At 37.7% G+C, this 27,360-nt stretch overlaps 1 protein-coding gene across 1 annotated transcript in view; it reads left to right on the top strand.

Moving 5' to 3' along the window:
- Positions 1-902: 902 nt before the first annotated feature.
- Positions 903-27,360, top strand: part of Cdc37 (cell division cycle protein 37) — a 33,800-nt gene continuing 7,342 nt past the window's right edge. Inside the window, exons 1-5 of the mRNA XM_081752768.1 lie at positions 903-1,059; positions 11,998-12,131; positions 21,861-22,014; positions 24,273-24,551; positions 27,080-27,195. Coding sequence (XP_081608894.1) covers positions 1,027-1,059; positions 11,998-12,131; positions 21,861-22,014; positions 24,273-24,551; positions 27,080-27,195 — 716 coding nt within the window. The 5' untranslated portion in view covers positions 903-1,026. The remainder of the gene's footprint in view (positions 1,060-11,997; positions 12,132-21,860; positions 22,015-24,272; positions 24,552-27,079; positions 27,196-27,360) is intronic.

Raw genomic sequence — 27,360 nt, 5'->3', positions numbered from 1 at the left:
AAACTAGGATGGTAGGCCCCACGGCCAGGGCTAGATCCGCCTCTGTCGATTAGCTGTACGACCAAGTTGAAGAAATAAATACAGGGCTTAAACACTCATTTATTATTATTATTATTATTATTATTATTATTATTATTATTATTATTATTATTATTATTATTATTATTATTATTATTATTATTATTATTACTTTACATATATAATTTCATTAGTTACAACCTCCGGTGCTTGGAGTTCCTGGTTCGATCACAGCTCGCGCCGTGTGGACTTTGTGGTGGACAAACACCGTGCTCATGGGTTTTCTCGGGGTTCTCCCATTCCCTCCCACGTTCTTTATTCCACCATTTCATTCATTTCTCATCTTCACTGGCTCTTTTAGCCTAACCGGCATAATCGTGGGACGTGGAACTTAAATATTTCATTTCATTTTTATTAATTTCAAAAAAGGGGGTATTTCAAAAGCACTCGCGTTCTACTTCCCACCAGGCATCAAATAGAGGGCCTTATGCAGAGTCGTTCTGACGTGTGATTAGTGCCATTCTAAGGAGTTCGAGTAACATATGTTTCCTGCAGTAGTCAGACATTTGGTATGACGCTAAGCATACGTGAAAACGACTCTGCATTGGGCCCTAATGTTTAGACAACGAAAAACACTCTGCGTTGCGATGACGGAAATCGTTATCGAAGAAGACTCTGCATCTCGAACCCCATCAAATCCTATATGAGTGCGTATACGAAAGAGTAAAATGGTTTGTCTAATCGTTTTCTTCAAAAAATTTGGGACTCATTCTTTAGAGTTTTAGGCCAATGAAACGCAAAATTTTGCTTTTGGTTTTTTGAAAGATCATCGGCATTGACCTTTGTCTATTGTATTTTTTGCGTTGTATTGCTATCTGCAAATCTTGCGTATAACTATCCTTGTTTGAGGATCTTGTTCTGATCCGCAAAAGGAAATAGTGTTAGTGTGCACAGATTGTTACAGAATTTTCCAGAAAATTTGGTTGAGTAAAAGAAGAAGTTATCAAGATGGTGGACTACAGTAAATGGAAGGATATTGAGGTGAGGAATATTTAGGTTTTATAAATATGTATTGTCCTATTTAGTTGTAAATATCAAATGTTCAGGTGAGAATATATATGGCTGAAAAATTGTAAACTTATTACCTTTTTCTTATTTCTGAAGTACTACCTGAATGGGGTGCATTGTTTTCATTATTACAGGATGTTGACATTAATTTATTTCGTATTTCGGCAGGCTGTCTAAAAATATATATGGTTCTAGAAGAGTTATTTATGTAGATCAAAATTGTGTGTTTTATGAAGGGGAGATGTCTAATTTAAGTACGAAAAAAAGTGAAATTATGGAAATCGCAAAACGATACTGGATACTTTGTATACACGCTACAGACTGACTTTTGGTAAGCCGCAAGAAGATTAACAATAAAACGGGTCCAGTTTCCATTAACATCAAGGTGGTGTGGTCGCTTAAAAACAGTAATTCCGTAATGGCTTACTTTTGGTGCACCACTAGAAAGAATTAGGTAATAGTTAAGAACAGCTACTTCTCATCTCCCGTGCACGACGATACATCTTACTGTTGCACTACCTAAACACCCTAAGTACAAGGGCAAGAACTCAGTCTATTACCTACTTTTTAACATCCTAGATAGTCAATGAATAATGCCTGAAAGTATGGCGTTTCTCGTCCTTCCCTAAATGGGAAGTACGGCTCCTTAACTATAACCAAGAATTATAACAAATATCAATTATTTCATTGATTTCCTTCTTGTACCCTAAAAGGTTTCCGCTTGGCTACATAAAATTATCTCATTTGGTGTAGATAATATTCAAAGGACCACCAGAAAGTAATTGTCGAAAATTTACAATTCTTTTACTGTTTGTGTATAAATACGGCTTTCTCATTTGTGGCATAAAAACTAGTGCATAAAACAAACAAACCTGTACCAGGTACCCACTGAAAAGCACGATTGCTATAATCGAGTCATGGCAGGGCGAATGTAATGGGCGCGCAAGGGTGCGTCCGAAGGGCGCAGGCGCGTCAGCGATGGTTGGTACGCGCCTAAGCGAGGGTTGTGAAAAGAAGTAAGTTTTGACAATGATATGAGTTTATGGCACTTGTCATGATTTTATACTAGTAATGCTTCATTTGTAATTTCACTAAACAAATCACATATGACTTTAAAACAACACAATAATATTTTGAATTATATATAATTTTTCGCTTATCACCACATTGGCCCTTAATTTAAACGATCACGGGACGATATTTCACTTCCATTAGGATGTGTAAAAAAAAAAAATATGATTCGGTCTGTAAGCTGTCAGGAACTGCGTATTGTGAGTTTTCATTACATTTTCTTGCTGTTTAACATTATTAACTGATAGATGAAATTATTATAATGTTTTCACTAGCATTTTAACACAATGATGCTGGAAACCATTTTGGATTTTGTTTGGTAATTTAAACACTAAAATCCTATGCACTTCAATGGTTTCAGTTAGTGTATGCTGAGTACGCCGAACTCACATGAAGGATGTAAATACTCTGACGCGCGTCTCCTAAGAGCGTCAGTTTGTAACTCGTTGAGCAGCGCAAGAATACACTACCAAACTGAAATATAGTGCAGATGAAACATTAAGTTTTTGCTTCATTGTTTTACTAATAATACATAATAAATAATCCATAAGTTAATTAAAACCATATTAAAGACACTGATCATCCCAATAAAATATAAAATCAATGGTTATATAAAAATATTGGATTTTCAGGTAGAATCTGTCGTCACTTCGTGAGTCTATTCTGCGTGGGCGTTGATCATGAGAGTAGCAAAATTCTTTGCCTTCTTTGGGCTGACGGAAAGAAGCAGGGCTGTCTGGAAAAATGAGGCACCATTTGGGGTAAAAAATTCGCGCTTCATTCTCCTCCAAATGTTAGCTGATTGCGTTTTACTTCTAAGAATTGGCGTTGGGAAATATGAGGGTGATTCAATAGTTTATATCTATTCATATCGTTATAGTAAATATAAAATACAGGTTCTGTACACGTGCAGAAATATACCCCCGGGGCTCATTCCACGTCAAATCACTTAGAAAAAAGTCCTAAATGTCACCCTCCGGTTCAGATTTTAATGAAACTTCGTGTACTTGTTAACACTACTAAGGTATGAAGACCTGTAAAATTTTTCTTCCGAAATCCTAATAGTTTGTGAGAAATACGAGACCAAAGTTTCAAAATTTCAGGCATCCCGGTCGTTCTCGAGACCATCTAATATTTCGTAGAGTTTAATACAAAAGCTCAGTATCTAAGTAATGTATCACTTGGAAATTTCAACCCGCAGTTTATATAAGACTAGAGCTGAAAAAAAAATCAAACCCATCAAGATTGCTGTACATTAAGGGTGAAAAATGCACCCTTGCACTTCAAAATTGTTAATTTTTTTGTGTAAATTTCTAATTTCACGTAATGCATATTATCGCTGTGAGGCGGACCAATTACCTCTTTTTTTAAAAAAATGAGTTTTAAAGTATGTTCTAAGAGATTGTAAAATAAAATTAGTGGTTTTTTGAATGCTTCGGATAGTAATTCTCATTTAACGCGCCAGCTTTTCGTGTCATCTGTAAAGTGGTATTGCCATTGATGCAAGCAAGGTATTGGCACATCATTGCTCGATTCACTCACATAGGTCTCAAGTAATTACTAAGTATACGTGTTGTTTGTGTTGAAGTGTGTAGGGGTTCAGAGAAGCGGGATAACCAGGCTAGAACCATTCACTTTCGAAATTTTATTTTTAAAAATCTGTTTGCCGAGCTATTGATATAATCAAAGTCAATTTTATGTTAAAATTGAATTAATTTTCCAAATCTACAGTCCATTATCTTTCAAAAAACGTAGAAATGAAGGCTATATGACAGTCCGGGGGGGGGGGGGGAGTACCGGATTATTTATCGATTGGGAAGACGTACTTCCATAAACGTAATTTACAAATAGGATCAACAGGACCAATACAAAATACAGATCAAAACTCAGTTTCGTACTTTTTTTTTTTTATCATCAACATTTACGACAGTTACATTTTACTCTTCAAAACGAAATAAAAATAATGATTGAACTTTTCCACTATATTAAATTGAAAATTTGTAAGCGAAGAAATACGCAAAACTCCTTGTGCATTAAATCATTTTCTTACCTCAGCATATGCGAATTACGGTGATTGGATTTCACTATTTGAGACTGAAGGAACTTGCTACTTCGTTTAAGCAAAACGCAGCCTGTATTGTTCCTGGGGCCACGGTGGCTCAGTGGTAGAGCATTCACCTCTGGTGCTAGGGGTCTCGGGTTCAAACCCTGCTCCCGCCAAGTGAACTTTGTGGTGGACAAACACCGTGTGCGTGGGTTTTCTCGGGGTTCTCCCGTTTCCTCCCACTTTCTTCATTCCACCATTTCATTCATTACTCATTATCACCGTCTCCTTTAGCCTAACCGGCATAACCGTGGGACGTTAAACTTAAAGATTTCATTTCATTTTCATTTGTATTGTTCCTCCACAAACTTAACCTCCTTATCTGAGAAATAATATACTCTTCCAGTACCTTTAGTAAAGGGGGCACACACAGAACAAATAATATTGGATATCGGAACATGGCATACGTTGTCTTTTCCTGCAGAAGGCCAGTAATAGGATGGAGCCGGTCCAAAAGGGTGCATAAACTTGACTTCAACATCATTTTCCTCTTCCATCTTTACCTAACACTAATCCAAAAAAACCAATGGTTATCGTAAACACATGCAAAATACGAATTAGCGATGATGTCCGCGATGTTCATTTGAGAAGATGTCTTTTCTTCAGTAAAATGAAAAATGGAACTGAAATCTGGATCAGCACTGATTCGCTTTGTCCCAATCGAGGTTTGGCTTAGAGGAGAGAATTGATGATATGATCGTGTTCCAGGAATTGTTTTTGCACCAGAAAAACGATTTTGTAGTTTTTTTGCGTGTATTTATGAGAGTTTCTTTTTTCAGCAAGCTGAAATTTATATGTTCAATGCGAGATCTACAGAAGGTAAAAACTTTTTGTGGCGTATTTAAAAAATCAGAACATCTTTGAAGACTTTCTTTAGTAAGCAGACGTTTAATGTCCCATTAATACCATCACATGGGGATTTATCATGGCTTGTAGCAAAAAATGTCCATGATGCATTTAAGGAGAAATCTTCATAATGGTAACACAAGTTCATGAAGTTTTTACAATTCTTGTAGTGCGCAGCGCATCCATCACTAAAGTAATTTACATTTTTAACATATGGAAATTGCTCTTTCAGAAAAGAAGTTATTTGTTTCTGAGTCTCATAAACAAATGCGACATCGTGTTCCAAGTCATCTGAATGTGGCACAAGCTTTTCAAACTTTCGTATCAAAATTGTCACATACTCGTCCAGTGTGACAGTACTTTTCACCAATTCTGTTCTGTCCGTTGATAATATGTTAAACTTTGGGTCATACTTAGAGAGCTCTTTTTCCAAGAATTCTGAAAACCCTGTCCACCCCTCTAAACCTTCCGCTAACTAGTCTCCGCAGGAGAGATTTATGATCCGTTCTGGCAAAAAACCAATGCTGCCTCGATTCCTTTCCTTTTTCTAGTTGAAATATATATATATATTTTAAATTTTTGTTGTTGTTAACTGGAAATAGGAAGGAAAGCTTTCTCCTTATTTTGCTGGAACTTTTAACTACACAAGTGAATCGGAGGTACGGCAACTCTGACAGCTTACACGCTCGCGAGAAGTAACCGAGAGTTTGTGGGGGTGAAAGGAAGCAGTGGTTGGGGAAAGAGCCCTTTAAGGCTGTCCCGATGTATACTTTCTCCCCAGGATCAAAATCCTCGAATTTTGCAATCAGAAGCTGCCTCAAAATTTCACTGAAGGGACACTCGGAACAATGCCTCAGCATGCAATCCCGGCTGTACACAGAACAATCCAGATGAAGGATCAAGTCTTGGTATGTCTCTTTTATATGATATACATGCAGTAGGAGAATAACGTTTTGATGTATTGTACACACGCACACGGAATGTGTCACAGCAGAACCTGCTAATACACACCACTTAGGACGTAGCGTGCAAAATTTAGAATATCCAGTTTTAATGTTGGGATGTTGATGTTTAAATGAGGAGTATAATTCGTTTAAATTCCCAAGTAATAATCGCTTCTCCATGTGTACATTTTTTGAAATACTCTCTGTTTTTGCAGGTAGAATTCTGGAATATTCATTACCAACGTATAAATTCTTTACTATTTGAATTGTATCTTCACTCAGATGTTTTCCCTTTCTCAATTTAGGAATAGCTAAAATTACTTTATTCTTCAGAACTTCCCTTGCTTGCCGGACGGCATATTCACTCACATTAAATTTATCGACAATCTGTTTCCTGCTCCAAGATGAAGGCACTAAAGTTAACAGTTGTACTTTTTCTCTTTTACTGATTTTACCTTGGAGTTTGGCCCTTATTAAATCAAGAAGTTTATCCATATCATGAGCCTTTTGTTTCACATCTTTTGAAATTTTACAAGAATCTTGTTTAGAGAAAAGCTCTTTTCCCACAATTTTGCTTATTTTACTTTTCAGAGCAGAACTTGGTGAGTCAAGCTTTCTTTTAGCATATGCAGGCTTGCTGTGTGACGGAATGGCATGGAATTTTAGAGGTGACTCCTCTAATGCTATAAGTGAAACATTAAGATGCTCAACAGTTTCGTTTTTTGCGACAGATTCTTCTAAAACAGATACATCGTGTTCACTAAATCCGTCCACGTCTTTGCATTCAAAGGAAATCCCAAGTTCGTTTCTGCATTTACCGCATATTTTTTGTCCAGGAATAGCCTTTACAGAGTCAATGTTTTTATTAATTTCATTAGCAAAATCAACACATACTTTTCGCGAAGCCTTAGTGATTGTTTTTTGTGGCAATTAAATGAATCAAAATAACTTGTCTGGTAATGTTCATACTTCTTCAAGTAATGTTTTATGATGTTTAAAACACTACTTAACAAATCAGAACTGATTCCACTCCTTTGGGATAACAATTCTTTCTCGGATGCACTGATAATACAATGCAATTTGACCACCCGTGTATAGCTGTTTTTGTGGCATTCACTTTTAGTTTCCTTTCCTACACTTCACTGTTCTAATTCACTTCGCGACATCGTTGTAGGCCGAATTATCACTTGAAAGAATAAACAACACTATCTTGCAGCAACCCCAATAAGTATTCAGTCTTAAGCACTCAACACGACATAAATATCTGCACAGAAACACAGCTGAAACCGAAATGAATAAGTTACTGTACGGCCACAATGCAGAATCAGGCAAGATTAGACATGTTCCTACTCGCATTGCTCAGACAAGATTTTTCACATCAGCTTGGTAGTTCAAGACACAACCTGCATGTTCGCGTTAACTAAACAATTTTCAATCCGTAACTAGTCCTGCATTAGATTTGATAGTTTATTATGCATCGTGTACATTCACAGCTAAAAAGTTCTGAGGTGAAGAAATGAAATTTACTCCCCCCCCCCCCTTCCAGTTGCAAATTCGGTCAATCTCACTTTGTCTCAAATACTGAAAGCTACACAGTAACTCTAAAAATAACAGAGAGTTTAGAACTTCAGATGGAGAAAGTATTTTATTCCGGTGCTCATGAAATGAACATTTGTCCTTGTGTACAGGATGTCTCAAGTCCCCTGACATAGGGTAACTCGGTTATTATCAGAGTTACAACAACATGTCAGAGGGAAAATCGTCTCCAAATATGATGTTTTCAATCTAAAGTGAAGGATTTTTTTAAATCGAACTAGCCGTTTGGACTGTACACTCTTTATGTACCCAATGTTAAACGAATATGCAACATTGCTATTTACCTGGACCCACAACATAAGTGAATGAAGTTACTGTCTTTTACGTTCGATGGCCAGCCTCCATTTCAAACAGTAACTTCATTCACTTATGTTGTGGATCCAGGTAAGTGGCAACGTTGCATTTTCGTTTAACATTGGGCGCATAAAGAGTGCTCAGCCCAAACGGCTAGTCCGATTTTAAAAAAATCCTTCACTTTAGATTGAAAACATCATATTTGGAAACTGTTTTTCCTCTTACATTTTGTTGTAACTATGATAATAACAGTTACCCTGTCAGGGGACTTTTGAGACACCCTGTATATGTAACAACTATAAACGTAAATTCTTTGACACTATAGATACATATATCAGCAAATCTATTAAATAAATATTTACTCTTCTAGTCATACAAAACTTTGCATCATGATTAAAAGCTTGCACTTGAGTTTGTGCGGTTGGGTTAAGTTTGGATGGCAGGACTTTTATCTGGCACTGGCTTCCCTTTGACTGTTATGTAACCTTCATTTCTACTTTACTTGAAAGATAATGGACTGTAGATTTGGAAATTTAATTCAATTTTAACATTAAATTCACTTTCATTATATTAATAGTTCGGCCAAAAAAAAAAAAAAAAAAAAAAAAAAAACTATAAAATTTCGAGAATGAATGTTTCTAACCTGATTAAACCACCAATTTTATTTTACAGTATCTTAGAACATACCTTAAAATTCAATTTTTAAAAAAAGAGCGTCAAGGTAATTGGTCCGCCTCACAGCGATAATGCGCATTATGTAAAATTAGAAATATACACACAAAAAAATAACTATTTTGAAGTGCAAGGGTGCATTTTTCACCCTTAATGTACAGCGATCTTGATTTTTTTTTTTCAGCTCTACAGACACATAAACTGCGGGTAGAAATTTTCAAGTGATACATCACTTAGATACTAAGATATGAATTTTTGTATTAAGCTCTACGAAATATTAGATGGTCTCGAGAACGACCGAGATGCCTGAAATTCTGAAACTTTGGTCTCGTATTTCTCACAAATTATTAGGATTTCGGAAGAAACATTTTACAGGTCTTCATACCTTAGTAGTGTTAACAAGTACACGAAGTTTCATTAAAATCTGAATTGGTGGGTGACATGGCCTGGGTGATTTGACGTGGAATGAGCCCGGTGGGAAATAGCATTGTAATAGAGTCATCTTTTCTATGCACTCACTTATTTTCCGTCATACAGCACTTTTAATGATTTTCAGTAGTAACCGTGTACTCGTAAACCTAAAATAGAGCTGTATTATTTTGTATTTAATTCTGTCGCCTGCAGAAATTTGTTCCTTACAAACACATCTTTTCGTGTAAGGTATTGATTATACCTGTAAATCTTCCAAAAGGTGGTGCGCCAAAACTACAACAGCACCGTAATTGGTTTCAAGCATGGAAACACGTAGATAGAAGGTGATTAAGCAAAGCCTCCTGTTCGCGTTTACCCATCCTCGCTAATATGCCTGCACCCCATAGACGTACTCCTGCGTCGGTCCTAAACTAACACGAACTAGATGTAATACTAGTTTGCAGTGACTACCTACCACACGTTTTACGTATTCCCCCCCCCCCCACTGTAAATCAATTGCGCTGCAGATGTTACTTTGCACAGCAGAATGATACCAATCCCTGAAGCTAATAACCTAAGTTAGTACAAACATAGGGTTAAGTGTCGGAATGTCCAGAAATACGAAAAATACATAAAATTTACGGGAAAGAAAGGGGAGTCGGAGTGAATCAATTAGTTTTCCGTATTCAAAGAAGATAATGGATATGACATTGCATTGTGTAGGAGTTGCATATAATGGATATGACATTTGTGTTTTCAATATCATAACCCCCATAGCAGAACATGCCGTGATCTGCGATGTGATCGCAGAAAATTTGCCGCGGCTGTGCAGAAAAATTGCCAGAGGAAGAAGTAAAATAGTCAATAGAAAAGTATAAAAACACGCCTGCTATGTGTAGATGTCTTAAATGCACGGACGACTTGCATAAATATAATTTGAACTGTTTTTTACGTCGTGTAAAGCGTATTTTTAACAATCACAAGTGTTTCTTCTGCTGGAACAAATGACTAATGTTATTTATAACGTTTCTATTGAGCAAGGAGAGAAGGACTTTCGTCTTCTTCAAATTTCTTTGAGTTTGTGAATATGTTTCCATTTCATTTTTGATAGATATAGATCAAGATAAATTATTTTTTGAATACAAGTCTTTCATTAAATCTATGCAAAACTTGGTAACCAGCTCAAGAAATGAAGAAAAGTTTTTTTGAATTGAAGACTCTCCGGCGCCTCCACCATGTAAAACTTTCTTTCATATAGGTATAGGTTAATAAAAAGAATGTTTGGAATTAAACTCCCACCCACTACCAATTTTATTATATTTTTTTTTTTATAAAAGTATTTTCATAAAATACTGTACAATTTAATTTTTTAGTTATTAAAGGTTAGTTATAGGTGGTCTTTGACCATAAGGTTGCAGACAGGATCTCTGCAGAGCTCCGAAGCAGGCTAGGCGAAGTGGTATTAGGTGCCCGAAGCAAGCAGTGGGTAGGTTAATTAGCCAACAAAGCCCCGAAGCAGGCTAAGCCAGGAGAAAGGATAGGCGTAGTCCTAAAACAGACTAGAGGCCCTGGGGTTAGGTTACTCGTATTGTTTTGAAGGAAACAATAGGAGGGACACCAGAAAATTGGTGCAGAATTGCCATGATCCATCCAATTTATAGTGTTCTTTGTGTGGCGGTGGCGCTGCTGTTCCGATGTCGTCTTCTCCTCCGTGGGAGGGGCTAGAAGCCGTCGTTTGCAAGTAATTGTAGATTTATCTGATGTAAAGTTTTTTTTTTTTTTTTTTTTTTTTTTTTTGTGCCGAAGGTGGTGTTTGTAAACACTGACATGTGAAATTGTTTCTTTACAACATCACATGGGATATTACGATATTTTATGGCTGATATTTCTTGACGTGTTACCAGCTCTTCAGAGAACCCATATGTACTGTATTCCAGGACAGGGAACATTATTTTAAATGGATGGAATCGTTTCACGGGGATAACCGAAATATTATGAAAACAGAATCTGAAACAAGTACGGAGTTGGTGTTGCAAGCAAAGAGTTTATTTAAGAGTATGGAGTGCCTCGAAATCGTTCGGAATGTTCGTGCCTTTCGGATGTTCTAACGAGTAAGAATTTGTATTTATTGTTAAGGTTGCTAGAACAGGTGACTAGTTTTCGATACCTGGATAATATTATTAGTAATGATATGAAATGTGAACGTGAAATAAAAGCAAGGATAGGAATGGCGAAAAAGAAGCCTTTAGGAGGAAGAAAATAGTGTTTTGTGGGACGTTGAATAAAGAGTTGAGAAAAAGACTCATAAAATGCCTCGTGTGAAGTATTGTACTGTATGGGTCAGAAACATGGATATTACGCAAAAGTAATGAGAAACAGCTGAAACCTTTCGAAATGCGGGTGTGGAGAAGAATGAAAGAATTAGCTGGGTCGAGCGTTAAACGAATGAGAGGGTATTATAAATGGTGGGAGAGAAAAGAACAATTTTAAATATTATTAAGAAGAGGAAGGAAAACTGGTTGGGCATTGGCTAAGAAAAAATTGTATCACGAGGGGCGTGCTGGAGGGTATGGTGGGAGGAAAGAGAGGGAGGGAGAAAAGGAGACTACAATTAATGGACGATATCGAAACAGAGAAATCGTACGTGAAGACAAAGAAGTTAGTGGAAGACCGTGGAAGCTTCTCAACTGTAGCAAGTGACCTGCCAATAATGGCAGAATACCTACGATGATGATGATAAGATTGGTTGGTTGGTTAGAGTTTGTCGTCCCTATCAGCAGCGAGGCTAGAGGAGACGTGGGCCTACCCCTTAATGTGGGATCCTAACCACATGAGCTTCACCGGAATGTGAAGATTAGTTTATTTGCTCCGAAGTATAGGTACGAGAACTTTGTAGAATTAGCTTGCACTTTTGATTGGGACTGAGTTTCTCCTTATAATAAACTGAGATTTTTATTTCTTTATGCTTTGTAGATCTCGGACGATGAAGATGAAACTCATCCAAATATCGATACGCCGTCCCTCTTCCGATGGAGACATCAAGCCAGGCTAGAGAGAATGGAGGAAGCGAAGAGGGAAAAGGAAGAATTCGAAAATAAAAAGGCTAAGTAAGGTTTCAGTTCTTAACCGACTTTAGAAAATACATATTGTTCATATGTAATTTATTTTATTTAAGTACATTACTGTGGTAAATTTGTTGGTCAAAAGACAATAAATGTTGTGAGTTTCAACATGTGCTCTACGAACAGAAGCTAGTTATGAATCAAACACATTTTACGTAATTACGAGGATTGTACTGAAACTTTTTGGGAAAATGATAGAACGCAAGAACATCAAAGTACAGCAGTTTTTTTCTTTTTATTGTTTTTCAAAGTATTTCCCCTGTGCAGCAATGCATTGTTTTATGCGATAGAACCACATCGTGAAACAGTTATGCCACTCCGAAATTAGTACCTGTAAAACATGCAGTTTGTATGCCACGATGGGCTTCTACTGGAGTGCAAAAGTGCTTTCTACGCAACATGTTCTTGATAGTTGGGATCAAAATAAAATCACTTGGGGCTAAATCAGGGGAATAAGCTGGCTCTGTTATGACACCAACGTTTTTCTGGTCCATAAAACCACTTGTGCCATTTACTGTGTGCGAGCTGGCATTGTCGTGATGCAGAATGATTCGACGGTTGGGGTTGGACTGTCTGCTCACACAACTTTGGTTGGTTTAGGTTAATTACGGAGCACCCACATAGCAGATTGTCGCGTTGTTTCCGGTTCATATGCATAAATCCACGTTTCATCACCCGTTACGATGTTATACACCAAATTGGATTATCCAGGCTTGAACCGTTTCGTGATAGCCTTGCACCACTTAACACGGGCGTGTTTTTGTGCTTGAGTTAAGTTGTGTGGGATTCAACGAGCGCAAAGTGTTTTTCACACCTAAATGATCACGCAATATTGTTTGTATTTGGCTCCTGCCAATGACTAAGGTCGCCTGAATTTCGCTGTAAGTCACATATTGATTAGAGTTAATTAATTCACGAACAGCTTCAATGTTTTTGGGCACAATGGGTGTCGATGGACTACCTACACGATCCTCATCACTTAGGACCCGACCATGTCTGAATTCCTGAAACCACCTTTAGATTGTGTGAGATGGGGCTTCATCAGGAAAAGTAGTAGTCATCCGCCAAACACACCCTTCATGGCACAAAAGTGCTCTCTCGTCAGGTCCATTTTTGATCACGACCACCTCACTTCAAACTGGTGCTCTGCAATGACAAAAATTCCGAGCTGTATACGGTTTTGCATTTAGACTGAGCAAAATGACATTTTATAACTACAACAAAATCTAACAGATTACAGTGTTCCCAGTACGTGATTCCCGAAACTTTCAGTGCAATCCTCGTAAATGTAAAATTTGTCCTCATTTAAGCACCTAAATAGCAAATGGAAATTCGACGCATCGTTTCAGTGCCAATTGTGGTCTTCGTCAAGCTTGTTTGTTAAGAAATTACGTTGCTTGTAAGACGACATATTTTGATCAGTTTCCTTCGTTGTAGAGGAAATGTTTCTTGAATCACTGCTACTAAAATTCCCTGTCAAAAACCATTCCTTGCTCTTTTTGCTATTTGTGCCAGAAAGTAAACTGACTGACCATAACAATAACGTTGTGTGCATATGCTCCTGAGTCTTACCTGGTCTCAGGGCACAGCGCACATTAAACGTTCTTGTCTAGATGAGGTTTCCGTACCTTCAACCTAGAACGTATCTTCATTTTTAAGTTATTGGGAGAGCATTCTGGGTGAATGAAAAGGTACACAGTTTCGAGGAGGAAATGTGCGAGCAGAAAGGAAATATTCATTCACAGCAAAGGCAATGTGTGAGGCTTTAATGCGAGTGCCTTTGTTTCTTAAAACGAATCTAATTTGAAATTTAATTCCCGATAGATTTTTGGGTTGGTGTTGGATTGGAAACAACACAGCCTAAAAGGAAACATTCAGATATGAGAGCAGGATGGAGAATGTATGTATAGAAACTGCAACTGACTCGGATTTGCCAATAAATGAATACTACTTACGGCTTTGGTTCCAACCATTCCAGTTCGTAGTAGTCTGTATTAACACACACACTAGCACTTCACTAATACACAGTTCCTGAAGGTTGTTAAGTGACACTAGTCCGAAAAATGAAGTGGGAAGGTTTTTAGTCCATCAAGCATCTAGATTGATTGGAGATTAACTCTGGGCGACGACCACTTATGAATCTGGACTCCAGCATCGTAGACTGCTAGGCAATTATCTCTTCCTTCTTTTGGGTATGGACGAAGTTTTCGATGATTTTCCCTCTTTTGGGAGGACCACGAGGGTGTCTTCTAAGGATCTAAAGTATCCTAAAAGTCTATGATAGTCCTTTTATCATTTTAGGTATTTTCTTCTTCAGATTCGTATATGTTTGGATAACAAAATAACACAAAGCGGAGTAGCTCGCGCACAGAGGTGTTGCGAGTTTGAAATACCGAGGAAAAAGGCTTAGTATTACAAGTCCTTGCTTCTATTTGTAAGTTCGCTCGGCGTTGTTCGAAGGATCTGGCGTCCCTATCTCAGCAAATCAATTGCCTGTGATGAGAACGTTCTCTTCAGTGTGTTTCCATCTTATGTCTGCAGTTTGGTTGTGTTTTTTTTTTTTTTTTTTCTATTCTGCTCTATCTGCATGTTTGCTTCCGGCTAATGTTGAATTATTGCAAGCTAATTGCATGAGACGCGAAAAGAAATCGTTTCTATGCAATGTAAAATTAAATTTAGAATAATCGCGTATCTTTATTTCCTTTTTACTCTTTTCTGATTTATTTTGTATTCCTTTTAGAAATTACAAATTAGATCTGTTTTACGCTCCCTCCGCGAAGTTGCAATTTTCTCAAATACAAAATTGAAAACTTGAAAATATGCAATACGGAGTAAAACGAAAAAAATGAGTTTCTGAAACATAACAAAGTGAATGAAACTTGAATTTGAAACAAAAGTGAAACATACATATATATGTGAAAATTAAACCCAAAATAAGGGCGAAGTAAAATGGAAAGCCCTGTATATCATTCAGGCTGTAAACACGTAAAGTGAGTGCAAGGCTAACTATGACATAAACATACAAGAATCAAAATCAAAACATAAATGCAAATATTGAATATAAAATCAAAGCTCAAAGTAATGAAAATTATTAAAATTGTATAAAATAATAATGTATGAATCTGGAAATGAATTCCTAAAATTGCATAATGTATGTATCATTCAATAATCAAAAGGAAATTGAAAATTAAACATTAAATGAACATAAAATATATGCGTAAGGTACTACAAAATGTTAAATCAATGTACCTGAAATGAAAATTATATGAGTACATAGTTAAATTCTCAGCAAGCACTACGTAGTTATGGATAATGAATATAACCAACTAAAATAAAATGCAAAATGAGTTTAAAATCAAGCAAACTAAAAGAACATGTAAATAAAGTGAAATCATATTCGCTTCTATAGTCCTGTGTTTCATGAACACACTCAAAACACGAATCCTACACAAATGGAGTAAAAGTAATTCCTTGTTAAGTGCAAAATGTCAATGTCATTTTGTATATTACTGTAGCACTGAAAATCAAGTCTCTATTAAGTAGATTCAATGTCTGTTTGAGGAACTAACATATTTCTTAATAGTAATCATTTAAAGACAAGAATCCTCAAAATCAAATTACAGTTTCGTATAAGGAGAGGAGGGATTTAAATGCTAAGATGTTTCCACTCCGTCACTGTGTCAAGGGCAACATATGACAAGATAAATAAATGCGCATGCGCTGCATACAAGAGAGGAGGAGCACGGTAGTGCTGCATGGAGAGAAAATGATGCGATACATGTGTGTGTGTATAACAGCAAGCAGATCATCACACATGGGTATCTAATCAACTTCCTGTGATAAGCATGCGCTGCTACAAATTAAGCATATATATAGCGTAAATAAATGTTTCCTTAAAGCCCCATTATAAGGATAGGGGAAGGGAAGGATTCCAAGGAAATCTAAAACAAATAAAACGCATAAAGTAACAAACGTTTTAGTCTCCCGTATACGAAGAGTATTAAAACGTATATGTAAATAAACAACGCGTAAACTTGGAATCGATTTTCCTATCATAACCTAAACAACAAGTAAAAATTAATACGCTAAATAGTTTCAACAAACGTAAAACATGAAAAGAGTTATGGAAAATTCAAGGAGGGGTCGTAGAAAACGGCAGATTACCTATTTGAGTCGGCACCTTGTGAGACTTATGTATTTATCTAAAAGCCAGCTAAAATATATATATATATAATAGGAGTTTCTGGTGAATATGCTTACAAAAGAACCAAAATCCTAAGAATAGCAAATTGGACAGCGAGTCTGAATGGAAACGACCACAGACGAGTAAGCTTATTCACACGGAACGGAAACAAAAGGTAAGGATACAAACAAAAATCCTTAAGGAAAGAGTATCCGTATCCAACAGAAACAGACTCAAATGTATCCGCGGAATTCCAGAACTGAAACAACGTAAACACAACAGAACGAGGATCTACGAAGTTCACCGAGTACATCCGAGTATCCACATGTGGAAGCAGAGCAGAATGACATGAGCAAATGACTAGCGGGAAGTTGCGATCCCTGTAAACTAACCTAACTTAAACTAAAGCTACTGGCAACGAAAACTAGAAGACTGCGTAGGTATGTTCAAAATACCAGGGGTAAATATTCAGTTAACGTGTCGTGAAACTACTGCGTTCCCAACATACTTGTTTGACTTGTCAAAAGTCGGTGACGTCGATTGGGAAGGTTACTGTATGGCGTGCATTGACTACTGAGTGTGTCTAACACCCTGTTTACGTTATGCATATGCCTGTTTTTTTTTTTTTTTTTTTTTTTTTTTTCCAAAACTGGCGTATATGTAGGGTTGCGTATTCCGGTCTCTCAAAGGAGAAGAAAGAAAAGTCTGACTACAGGACCAGCCCGATAGGCAAACGGGGATGTGCACAAAAGGAGAGGAAACGGGAAATACACAAACAGACTTTCGCACAGTTGAGTTTCCGGTTTGCGTGATACAGTCTAGAGGTGTGTTCGGTAAGGCCATAGTAGGACTCACATACGTACTAACAAAAGGATGCGCGCATTTGAGTAAGACTGATCACCATGTCATTCCTATTTAAAGTGCTCACGAGGATGACATGTAAGATTCATCTGGATGCTGAAAGGTACGGAAAAGAACCTGACAACATATATATTTACGAAGTAAACTGAAGTATGAGAATGGAACCTCTATACATGATCAGTTTGCTCCTACCAGAGAATACAATACAAGTGCCTATGTCATTCCCACATGGGATAATTACGAAACAAGTCGGGAAAGGAAGACAATGGAGAACAAAGACAAATTGTATAAGTGTATACAAAGCGGACAAAGGGCACGCATGGTATACATCAAAAGGGGGAATAAATCGTACACGGTACCATCAAGGCAACCTAAGTGCACTCTGAAATTTATATCCCAAATGCAAATTTTGAATAGTCCAAAGTCTTCCAAACACGAAGTATAAAAGCAGGTGACTGAAGAAAATAACGAAAAAATTGATTCGCAAAGATGACATAAACGACCTAGGAGGTGGGGAATCGCATAAAGAAAGGGGGCACATAACCGATCAAAATAAATGGGTTAAAAAATGGATCACAGATTACGGCGTATGATGTGATTCGAAGTAAACAAAGTAACAAAACTCAAAGAAAAGAACAAATTCGAAACAGTGGCAAAAGTACGGGGTACTGAAGGAACTAGTAAATTTCGAAATGTTCAAAAGAACGTCAGTCGGAACAATTAAAAAATCGGAAGAATTGAAAATGAACGCGAAAAAAAATCAATCGAAATGAGTTTCAAAAAAAATAGGGGTATGATCTGAATAGTTTCGTAACATCCACAAAGTATTTGAAAAGAGGAACAACCAAGAGTAAGCCTGAATACCCTCACTACGAAATGTGAACGATGTACCTCCATACTAACGTGGCTGAACGTGTTATAAACGAAATGGTAAATTCCCTACGGTCATGTCGTATAACCTACGAGTAGGAAAACCTCCGAAAAATCCACGAGCTGAACCTGGTATAAGAATTGTCTAAATAAAATCACCCTACACGAGAATGACCAAGCATTCGAAAGTGTACAACTAGAGATGATTTAAAGACAAAAGTAACCGGCCATGTCGTTGAACAAAGTATGTTAACCTCTCATGGAAATGTTTTCAGCTGAACCTGTAGATAACGGAATTAAGAACCTTTTCGAATAACCGCCATGTCGTTACGAAGAAAACCAGACCAAACCTAAGAAAGACTACGAATGTGGGTAAGAGAGAACACTCGAAATGGAACCTTGCTTGGCAAGCGGGAACGGTTTTGGAACGCCACAATGGGTGGGAAATCCAAGGTTCACCTCCAAAACTGAAGGAACAGTTTGGGCTAGCATTGTGGTACCAAAGAAGGGTTATCTATCCACCACAGAATCAAGTCTTACGAAGCCAATAAGAAAAAGGGGGAATTTAGGAGGAACGGTTATGAACATTCTGAAAGATATTATTGTGCTTCAACATCGCGCGATTCCACCATAGGATGTGATTCATTATAAGTCTTCATAACTTGAAGAAGGTCGACAGTGATGGAACGAATGCGAATAAATGCATAGACCAACAAACCTGCTAAAATGGCTATGAAAATGAATGCCAATGATAAAGCGGGATAAGTAACGATCGTAGAGTTGGACCAAGTTGGTAATTGACTATTAACTGACAAGTTACTAAGTTCGTAACTTAAAAGATCCAATTTCACTGTAAACTCGTCAAAATTAGCGGAAAAGTTGAAATTGGGCATTACAACAGGAATGACGGTATGATTAACGTCCAAGGGGGTTCTCGATTCTAAAAGAAAGGAACCAGCCATAAGGGTAGTAAAATTGTCATAAGGGAGAAATTGGGTCAAACCTTGTATTGCTGACATGTTCGTATAAAACGGTCTATTGTGAGAGCGTTTAATAATGTGTACATCCAACAAAGACGTAAACAACAAACCAGCCAAGGTATAGCGATACTGCGCGGACAGCGGGACTGAGAAAGAACTACCATCAGTAACCATGAAGACAATTACACAAACAAGCAAGATGACATGCTTCATGATGATAAGGAGGTTATTCACCTAAAGCAAGTAAAAGTCTATGCGTCTGCACGTAACTCAGCTGAAGCTGACACGACAAAACGAGAGAATTGCAGGATATGGGTTAGACAGCATGAATATGGCATAGTAAACAATCGCGATAAAACTTACGCTAACTATAATGGTCTGTCTACGGATAACGTATTAAACATGGTCCTTAGTTCAGTGAAAACCTGGAGAAGTACAGACACCACAAAAATAGTACGTACGCGGACGTCGAACTCGAGACGAGTTATCCATAGAAAAGCTAGTGCGGCCAAGAAAAGGGGATCCAGGGGGGGGGGCATGATAACGAAGTATCAGAACCTCGCACAAAACCACGTTTAGGGCGTAAGGGCGACAACGACCAAAAAGTTGAGCGGGTTCGGACTCGTGCCCTGGCGGGGAATGAACGGGGAACCCAGGCCACAAAATCCAAGAGCATTGGGAGTGCGTCGTTCTAGTAAAAGAAACACTCTGATGTTCAGCCATAAACAAGTCGAATATTCGTAAAGGCGAAGAGCCGTAAAAGTATACTAAAGACCCTAGGTACGAATGGCATTACAAAAGTAAGGTGCATACAAAGCACGGGTACCACGTTGTGGATAAATCGGGTTCAGCATCACGTTGTTTGTCCGCAGGACCACTACGGGAAAAGCGGGTTTCGGGCAATACGTTGTGAGCCTGTGGCCACAAGGGTACGAGCGGGGTGCGGCACCACGTTGTGAGCGAAGGACCACGGGTTCAATTCCTAGCGGTAGAAGAGAGGTTGTCGGCACCACGGTTCGTGTAAATCGGGTTTTGGCATCACGTTGTGAGTAGACCGGGTTTCGGGATCACGATGTGAGCCAGCGGCCTCAAGTGTGCGAACGGGTTTCGGCACCACGTTGTGAGCCAGCGGCCTCAAGGGTGCGAGCGGGTTTCGGCACCACGTTGTGAGCCAGCGGCCACAAGTGTACAAGCGGGTTTCGGCACCACGTTGTGCGCCAGCGGCCACAAGTGTACGAGCGGGTTTCGGCACCACGTTGTGAGCCAGTGGCCACAAGTGTACGAGCGGGTTTCGGCACCACGTTGTGTGCATATGCTCCTGAGTCTTACCTGGTCTCAGGGCACAGCGCACATTAAACGTTCTTGTCTAGATGAGGTTTCCGTGCCTTCAACCTAGAACGTATCTTCATTTTTAAGTTATTGGGAGAGCATTCTGGGTGAATGAAAAGGTACACAGTTTCGAGGAGGAAATGTGCGAGCAGAAAGGAAATATTCATTCACAGCAAAGGCAATGTGTGAGGCTTTAATGCGAGTGCCTTTGTTTCTTAAAACGAATCTAATTTGAAATTTAATTCCCGATAGATTTTTGGGTTGGTGTTGGATTGGAAACAACACAGCCTAAAAGGAAACATTCAGATATGAGAGCAGGATGGAGAATGTATGTATAGAAACTGCAACTGACTCGGATTTGCCAATAAATGAATACTACTTACGGCTTTGGTTCCAACCATTCCAGTTCGTAGTAGTCTGTATTAACACACACACTAGCACTTCACTAATACACAGTTCCTGAAGGTTGTTAAGTGACACTAGTCCGAAAAATGAAGTGGGAAGGTTTTTAGTCCATCAAGCATCTAGATTGATTGGAGATTAACTCTGGGCGACGACCACTTATGAATCTGGACTCCAGCATCGTAGACTGCTAGGCAATTATCTCTTCCTTCTTTTGGGTATGGACGAAGTTTTCGATGATTTTCCCTCTTTTGGGAGGACCACGAGGGTGTCTTCTAAGGATCTAAAGTATCCTAAAAGTCTATGATAGTCCTTTTATCATTTTAGGTATTTTCTTCTTCAGATTCGTATATGTTTGGATAACAAAATAACACAAAGCGGAGTAGCTCGCGCACAGAGGTGTTGCGAGTTTGAAATACCGAGGAAAAAGGCTTAGTATTACAAGTCCTTGCTTCTATTTGTAAGTTCGCTCGGCGTTGTTCGAAGGATCTGGCGTCCCTATCTCAGCAAATCAATTGCCTGTGATGAGAACGTTCTCTTCAGTGTGTTTCCATCTTATGTCTGCAGTTTCGTTGTGTGTTTTTTTTTTTTTCTATTCTGCTCTATCTGCATGTTTGCTTCCGGCTAATGTTGAATTATTGCAAGCTAATTGCATGAGACGCGAAAAGAAATCGTTTCTATGCAATGTAAAATTAAATTTAGAATAATCGCGTATCTTTATTTCCTTTTTACTCTTTTCTGATTTATTTTGTATTCCTTTTAGAAATTACAAATTAGATCTGTTTTACGATAATGAGTGAATGATAAAATAAAACGTGACACAGTCTTGTTAAGAAACCTTTTTATAACTTTTCTTTTCATATTATCATGTCTTGTAGGCAGGATCTATTTGCCAATGATTTGCAGTTTGGTTTTGTATGCTAACATTGGAATTCCTTTGTTCAACCCTCCCCCCCCCTCTCTCTCTCTCTCTCTCTCTCTCTCTCTCTCTCTCTCTCTCTCTCTCTCGATATTACGTCTTTTGATAATGTTATAAATAGGTTGGCTTTAGATTGATGTTACATGTATTTATGTTTTTATTTTCCTCAGCAATGCTAAGAAGCTCAAAGAAACAAAGGATAAACTAGCAGCGAAAGAGAAAGTTGGTGGCGACCTTTCAGAATTGAAAAAAGCTCTCCAGGAATTGGAGAAAGAGTCGGAGGAACTTAAGAAGAAGGAAGAAGAATTGTCAAAGAAAGAAAAGGTAGGGAAGAACTTCAATTTTGCTGTATTTCCCTCGGTAGGCAGAACTTCAATCCTAATACTAACTATATATAAAATTACATGAACTGACTCACTGACATAAAATAACGGGTATTTCCTGTTGACGTGGAAAGATTAAATTTGGCATGATTGTAGCTCTTCGGAACTAACCCACAGGAAAATTACCAAAAGTGAATATGTTTAATTTTTAAAGGTCTAAAGGGAAGATGAAGATATTGTCATGCGCAAGTGGCAATGGGCTTCGTCCAGTTTTTAAATAAAGTTTTCATTGTCATGAGAATTTTTGAATGAAACTTAGTTGTGCACTCACAACAGAGTAACTAACGTGAAATTGTTGAATGCAAAATACTTGATTTGCATTGCAGGCAACTACTTGCCAACTTACCACTCTACCACCTAGTAGAGGAATTTCGAACTACTACGACCGCGGCAAACGGAACTCGAGGATGTGGCCAAAAGTATGTCAATACAATTTGAATCGTCGATAGTTCTAACGCTCATAGAAAAACGTGTTATCGTTCAGTTGAAACACACTGTTGATAAATTTTTAGTGAGATTTATGAGAGTTTCCAGCATTAAAACAAATATACACAGACATTGTTGTGAACTTGTTCACCATTGAAACTCTTTGGTATTCACCAGTCAGTTGTTTTTCGTGTAACACTTAACGGTTATCCTATCTGTACTTATTCCTCAATATAGGATTCAGAAAGGAATTGATACTTTCGAAATAGTTTCGAATTAATACTTGTCCCGTAGATAACAGGTGTTAGCATGGGGTATACAGTTTCTGACTAAAGTAGCTATTCACACGTATAATTTATATTCTATATGCTGTAACTTGGTGAATGTGTCAATCGATTTGAGTACAGTTTGGTGTAGCTTGAAGAAAATCTCTTTTAAGTTGCAGACATATATCAATTAACTTAAAAGGTATCATGTTGTCAAGTTCATGCAAACATGTGAATCGTCGAATTTTCGCTGGCAGTTTTGTCAGAATTACCAAAACAGTTAAGAAAATGTTTTAGTTGGAATATGTTGTACAGTGTGGGTAGGAAGCCACTATCTGATTTTAAATTGCCGTGGTTTTGTGAATTTTTTTAATAAATTCTTTAAATTGTTGTTTTATGTTATTCTGGGTTATTTGAAAAACTAGGAGTACAACATCAGTTACATCTATCGTGACTGAGTGACTAATAAAGGTGGTGGAGGAACTGACATTGTAGGGCTTCGTTAAGATAGCTTTTCGTTTCTAAGTGTGGAAATCTGTAGTCCTTGTGCAGCAATAGTGGCGAACTGTTTATGAATCTCATGTTACACTTCATCCTAGCACGATCACAAATTGTTATACAGAATTAATGATATCTGTAGCAGATGAAAGAAGGAGTGAACCATATTTCTTGGTGCGTTGGTTGAGCTGAAGAGGACATGAATGACGGGCCAAGGATGAAATATACTGCACAAAACTACACAGTTTCGAAGAATTGGAGAACTGTATTAATCTTGTGTGTAAGAAATGCTCCTGAGAGTTTCCTTAAAAACGAAACGTCAGTTTCTCCGTTATCTTCGTTGATCACTCACACTGATCCTGGTGCTTTTGAGTTCCTGGTTTTTAGGGAACGTACAATAATATAAAGCAATAATTTTGAGAATTCATTAAAAATGATAGATTTACGGCTAATTAAAATCAAATAGTGACTTTCCACCTACCCTGTACATTAGAATACTTCCATGCAAGTTACATATTTTTGTTCTATCAAAAGATCTACTTTCATTTCTTGTTTGTGCAAGGAAAGAGAGATAGATATCTACTTATGGTGATGAGTCACCACTTATTTGTCCTCAGCCACAATGTGACCACTGCTTAAGAATCTAACTCATCTGAGTGAATATAGCTAGGAATGGCAAAAGTTAATTGAAGATATGCTGGTGCATGTGTGGAGTGAATTGGAATATAGGCTAAATATGTGTGCACATCAAACACCGTATGTCCGTATAGCAGAGATCTTCTACAGCTTTCCTTTTATGTATATGGGCCATTTTGTATATCGCGTCCAATTTCAGATGTGTGTAGTTTCTCCTGCATTTGTGGATTAGTGTACTTGGTAATTCAAGGAGGATTGGTATGGATAACTTTCTTTCAAGGAAAGATTGGTATGGATAACTTTCTTTATTTTGTAATTGATATTTTGTATTGTAATCCGTATTATTACGTTATTTTTCTCTTGTCTGTTGCAGTTCACTCCATGGAACGTGGATACAATTAGCAACCCAGGCTTCACAAAGACTGTAATTAACAAAGCGCCTCCGCGACAGAAAAGCGATGAAATGTCAGAAGAGGAGCGGGAGAGGAGGATGAAGCAGTTCATAAAAGAGAATGAGCCAGCACTGAAAAAGTACGGCATGTTGAGGCGATATGACGACAGCCGTCGATTCCTGCAGGAACATCCTCAACTTGTGTGTGAGGACACTGCCAACTACCTGGTTATCTGGTGTATCAACTTAGAAATGGAAGAGGTACATTGATATGAGATGCGTCAATTTTTTGGTTGGCCTGGTTTTTCGTTTTTAAGTGCTGAGATTTACATTATCGAAGCTATGTCTAACTGGGAGGAAAAAAAGAAAGAAAAAAAAAACGACTCGATTGTACGAAACACCACGGTTTTCTTGAAAACACGTTGTAACACATTTCCACACCTGCCTCGACGAGATTCAACCCATTAATCCCTTATGAAGCGGGTATAGGGTACACAATGGTACGTTGTTGTAAAGTTGTAGGACTACATGAGTATAATTATAATGAGAGTGTAATAATCAGATGAAGAAGTGCACTTTAAAAAGCTCTTTCTCAGGGTTCTGTCAACATCCTCTTGGCTTGAATGGTGTCTGGGGGCTGCAAATACGAAAACGAAAGACCAAACCAAAATTTTCATTTCAGCTTGTAAATTCAACTGCTAGCGACTCGGAATTGAGGAGCTGCTATAGGGTTGAAGCCAAATGTAATATACTACATACTGCTCAGGTTTTTTTTTTAATCTTCTTTATATATATATATACTAGCTGAAATGTGGGGAAAAGAGTTTTTTTTTTTTTTTTTTTTTTTTTTTTTTAAAGTATTTGGACTCTTCTTACCCTTAGGATATGCATGGGTGTGAATTTGGTCTTACCATAGATTGGACACTAACATTGGTTGGTTTCTATTATTTTTACATGTTACTCTTCCCATGCACCCCATACCGATGGGACTGAACTAGGGCCTTCACCAATATTGGAAGAGTCACTATATATCAGCGATCCCGAAAACTGTAGATTGGACATGAATATCGGTTGTTTCCGGTTATTTTTACTTGTCAACCCCCTTCTCTCGTCCTTGTGAAAAAAGTGATAGACCAGGATCCACTCATGTTTTCTTGTTTTAAATGAAGAATTTATGTACCTAGTTTCATTTTCGGAAGTTGAAAGAATCGTGAAATACGTAATTTTGCACATAAGTGTTGATACCCCCGCTCCTCTCCTTAGGATATGTATTTTAATCAAAGTTAACATGCTAAAATGTAGGCTTTGTCATGGTCCGGTTACGATAAGTACCAAAAATCTGGTAGTCCAGCCGCTTATCTTCAAGGCGCATGGAAGGTTAGTAGAATCATCATGGCAGGGGGTGGAATTCATTGCAGTCTTGGATAATTCCCAATCCCTTGGCGCCAGTAACTCCCTAAATTATGTTCTTCCCCCACTTAAGTACATTAAGTAATTATCAGTGTATTTGAGTGATTCGAAGTGTGAGAATACTGCTAAAAGGGCATTATAAAATGATACAATCATTCATAATCTTAATATCGTGCTAAATGCAAATGTTTGTGTTATATTTTCACATATTGTTTTCCTGGAAATATACAAGAAATATTTAGTATCCAGGTAACGTATCCGAATTTCTTTTATATGGTGGTTCACATTCCATGCACTTCCTACATCGTTATATGTACGACATTTAGCGCTTCGGAGAGAAGACAATCTTAGCCTTTCCACGTGTAAAATTTACATCGATAGTGTTTTCCTCTGTATTACGAGCATTAAAAATGTCCAATTTTCCGACTACTCAGGGTATTCGTTCATCCCCCCCCCCCCCTTTCCTTTTAACATACTGGGTTCCCGAACAAAGATTACCTTGACTGAAATATATAATAATTACTACTCTTATAGGCCAGATCGCAATTTTAAGGTTACCAAAATAGCTGAGTCTGAGTTATTCAGCTTCTTTTTCCAAGGACTGGGAAGTAGTAAACTATTATAGGTTCTTTCCTGGAGTCTTGGTTACGAAGGTTAAACACAGGAGCAGAAATCCATCTTAGAAAGAAAATAACATTGTAGAGAAATTTTAAACATTCGAAAGAAACACTATGCAGCATTGATGGTTCAATAGTTTTCTTTGGGCAAAAAATGAAACAGAGAGACTTGTTTTCGAAAATTTGTTGATTTGCTTAACAAATCCAAAGTTGAATTTTGATAAGGATTGGTTGAGTATGAATGGGAGGCGGAAATAATTGAGAAATACAAACAGCATTGGCATAAAAATAAAATACCAAAATGAGCTGACAACCTTCCAGTACAAAATAAAAGAAACAAATTGAATCCGCCATGTTACAGGTGTTAGATGGGTGACCAGCAGCTTGGACAAAGTGGTTTTTGCATTGTTCGACCCTGATGAGTCCGTTCTATTTTCTTTTTTGGTGTTTCTTATTTTTTTCTGTGTTTAACCTCCGTGACCAAGACTGCAGGGGAGAGCCGAAAGTTACGAAGTGCAAGGCGTTACTTGTAAGTAAAATGATTGTTAGCGATTGCTTTTTACTTGGATGCTTCAGGGTGGTGTTAAAGACTCCCATTATAGCAGAAGTTGTTAAATGGATCATAGAACTTCTCTCAAAGAGAGACTCGTTGGTGCATATTGTATTATGATGGGTGACCATATATATATAATAAGTTGTAAATTAGATATTTTTTATTATTATATGTTTGTTCTTTACATGTCATTGTTCTTTTCTTTTCAGAAACATGACCTCATGGAACATGTATCTCATCAATGCATATGTATGCAGTACATTCTGGAATTATCAAAGCAACTAGACGTAGATCCACGAGCATGTGTATCATCGTTCTTTACTAGGTAATCACGCACCGATAATATTCCTATCATATTCTTCGTCTCTGTAGTAGAAATCACATGGAATTGGTTATTTATTTATTTATTTTAATGTCTGCCTTCATTTACTTCTTCTTATACTTATGGTTTTTAAGTTACTTCGAAACTGTGCTATGGATAAATATTGGA

Source organism: Thermobia domestica, chromosome 3, assembly GCF_964235325.1.
Source record: "Thermobia domestica chromosome 3, izTheDome1.hap1.1, whole genome shotgun sequence".
NCBI lineage: Eukaryota > Metazoa > Arthropoda > Insecta > Zygentoma > Lepismatidae > Thermobia > Thermobia domestica.
The sequence above is the reverse complement of the archived record's forward strand: the minus strand, read 5'-3'. Positions and strand labels throughout refer to the sequence as shown.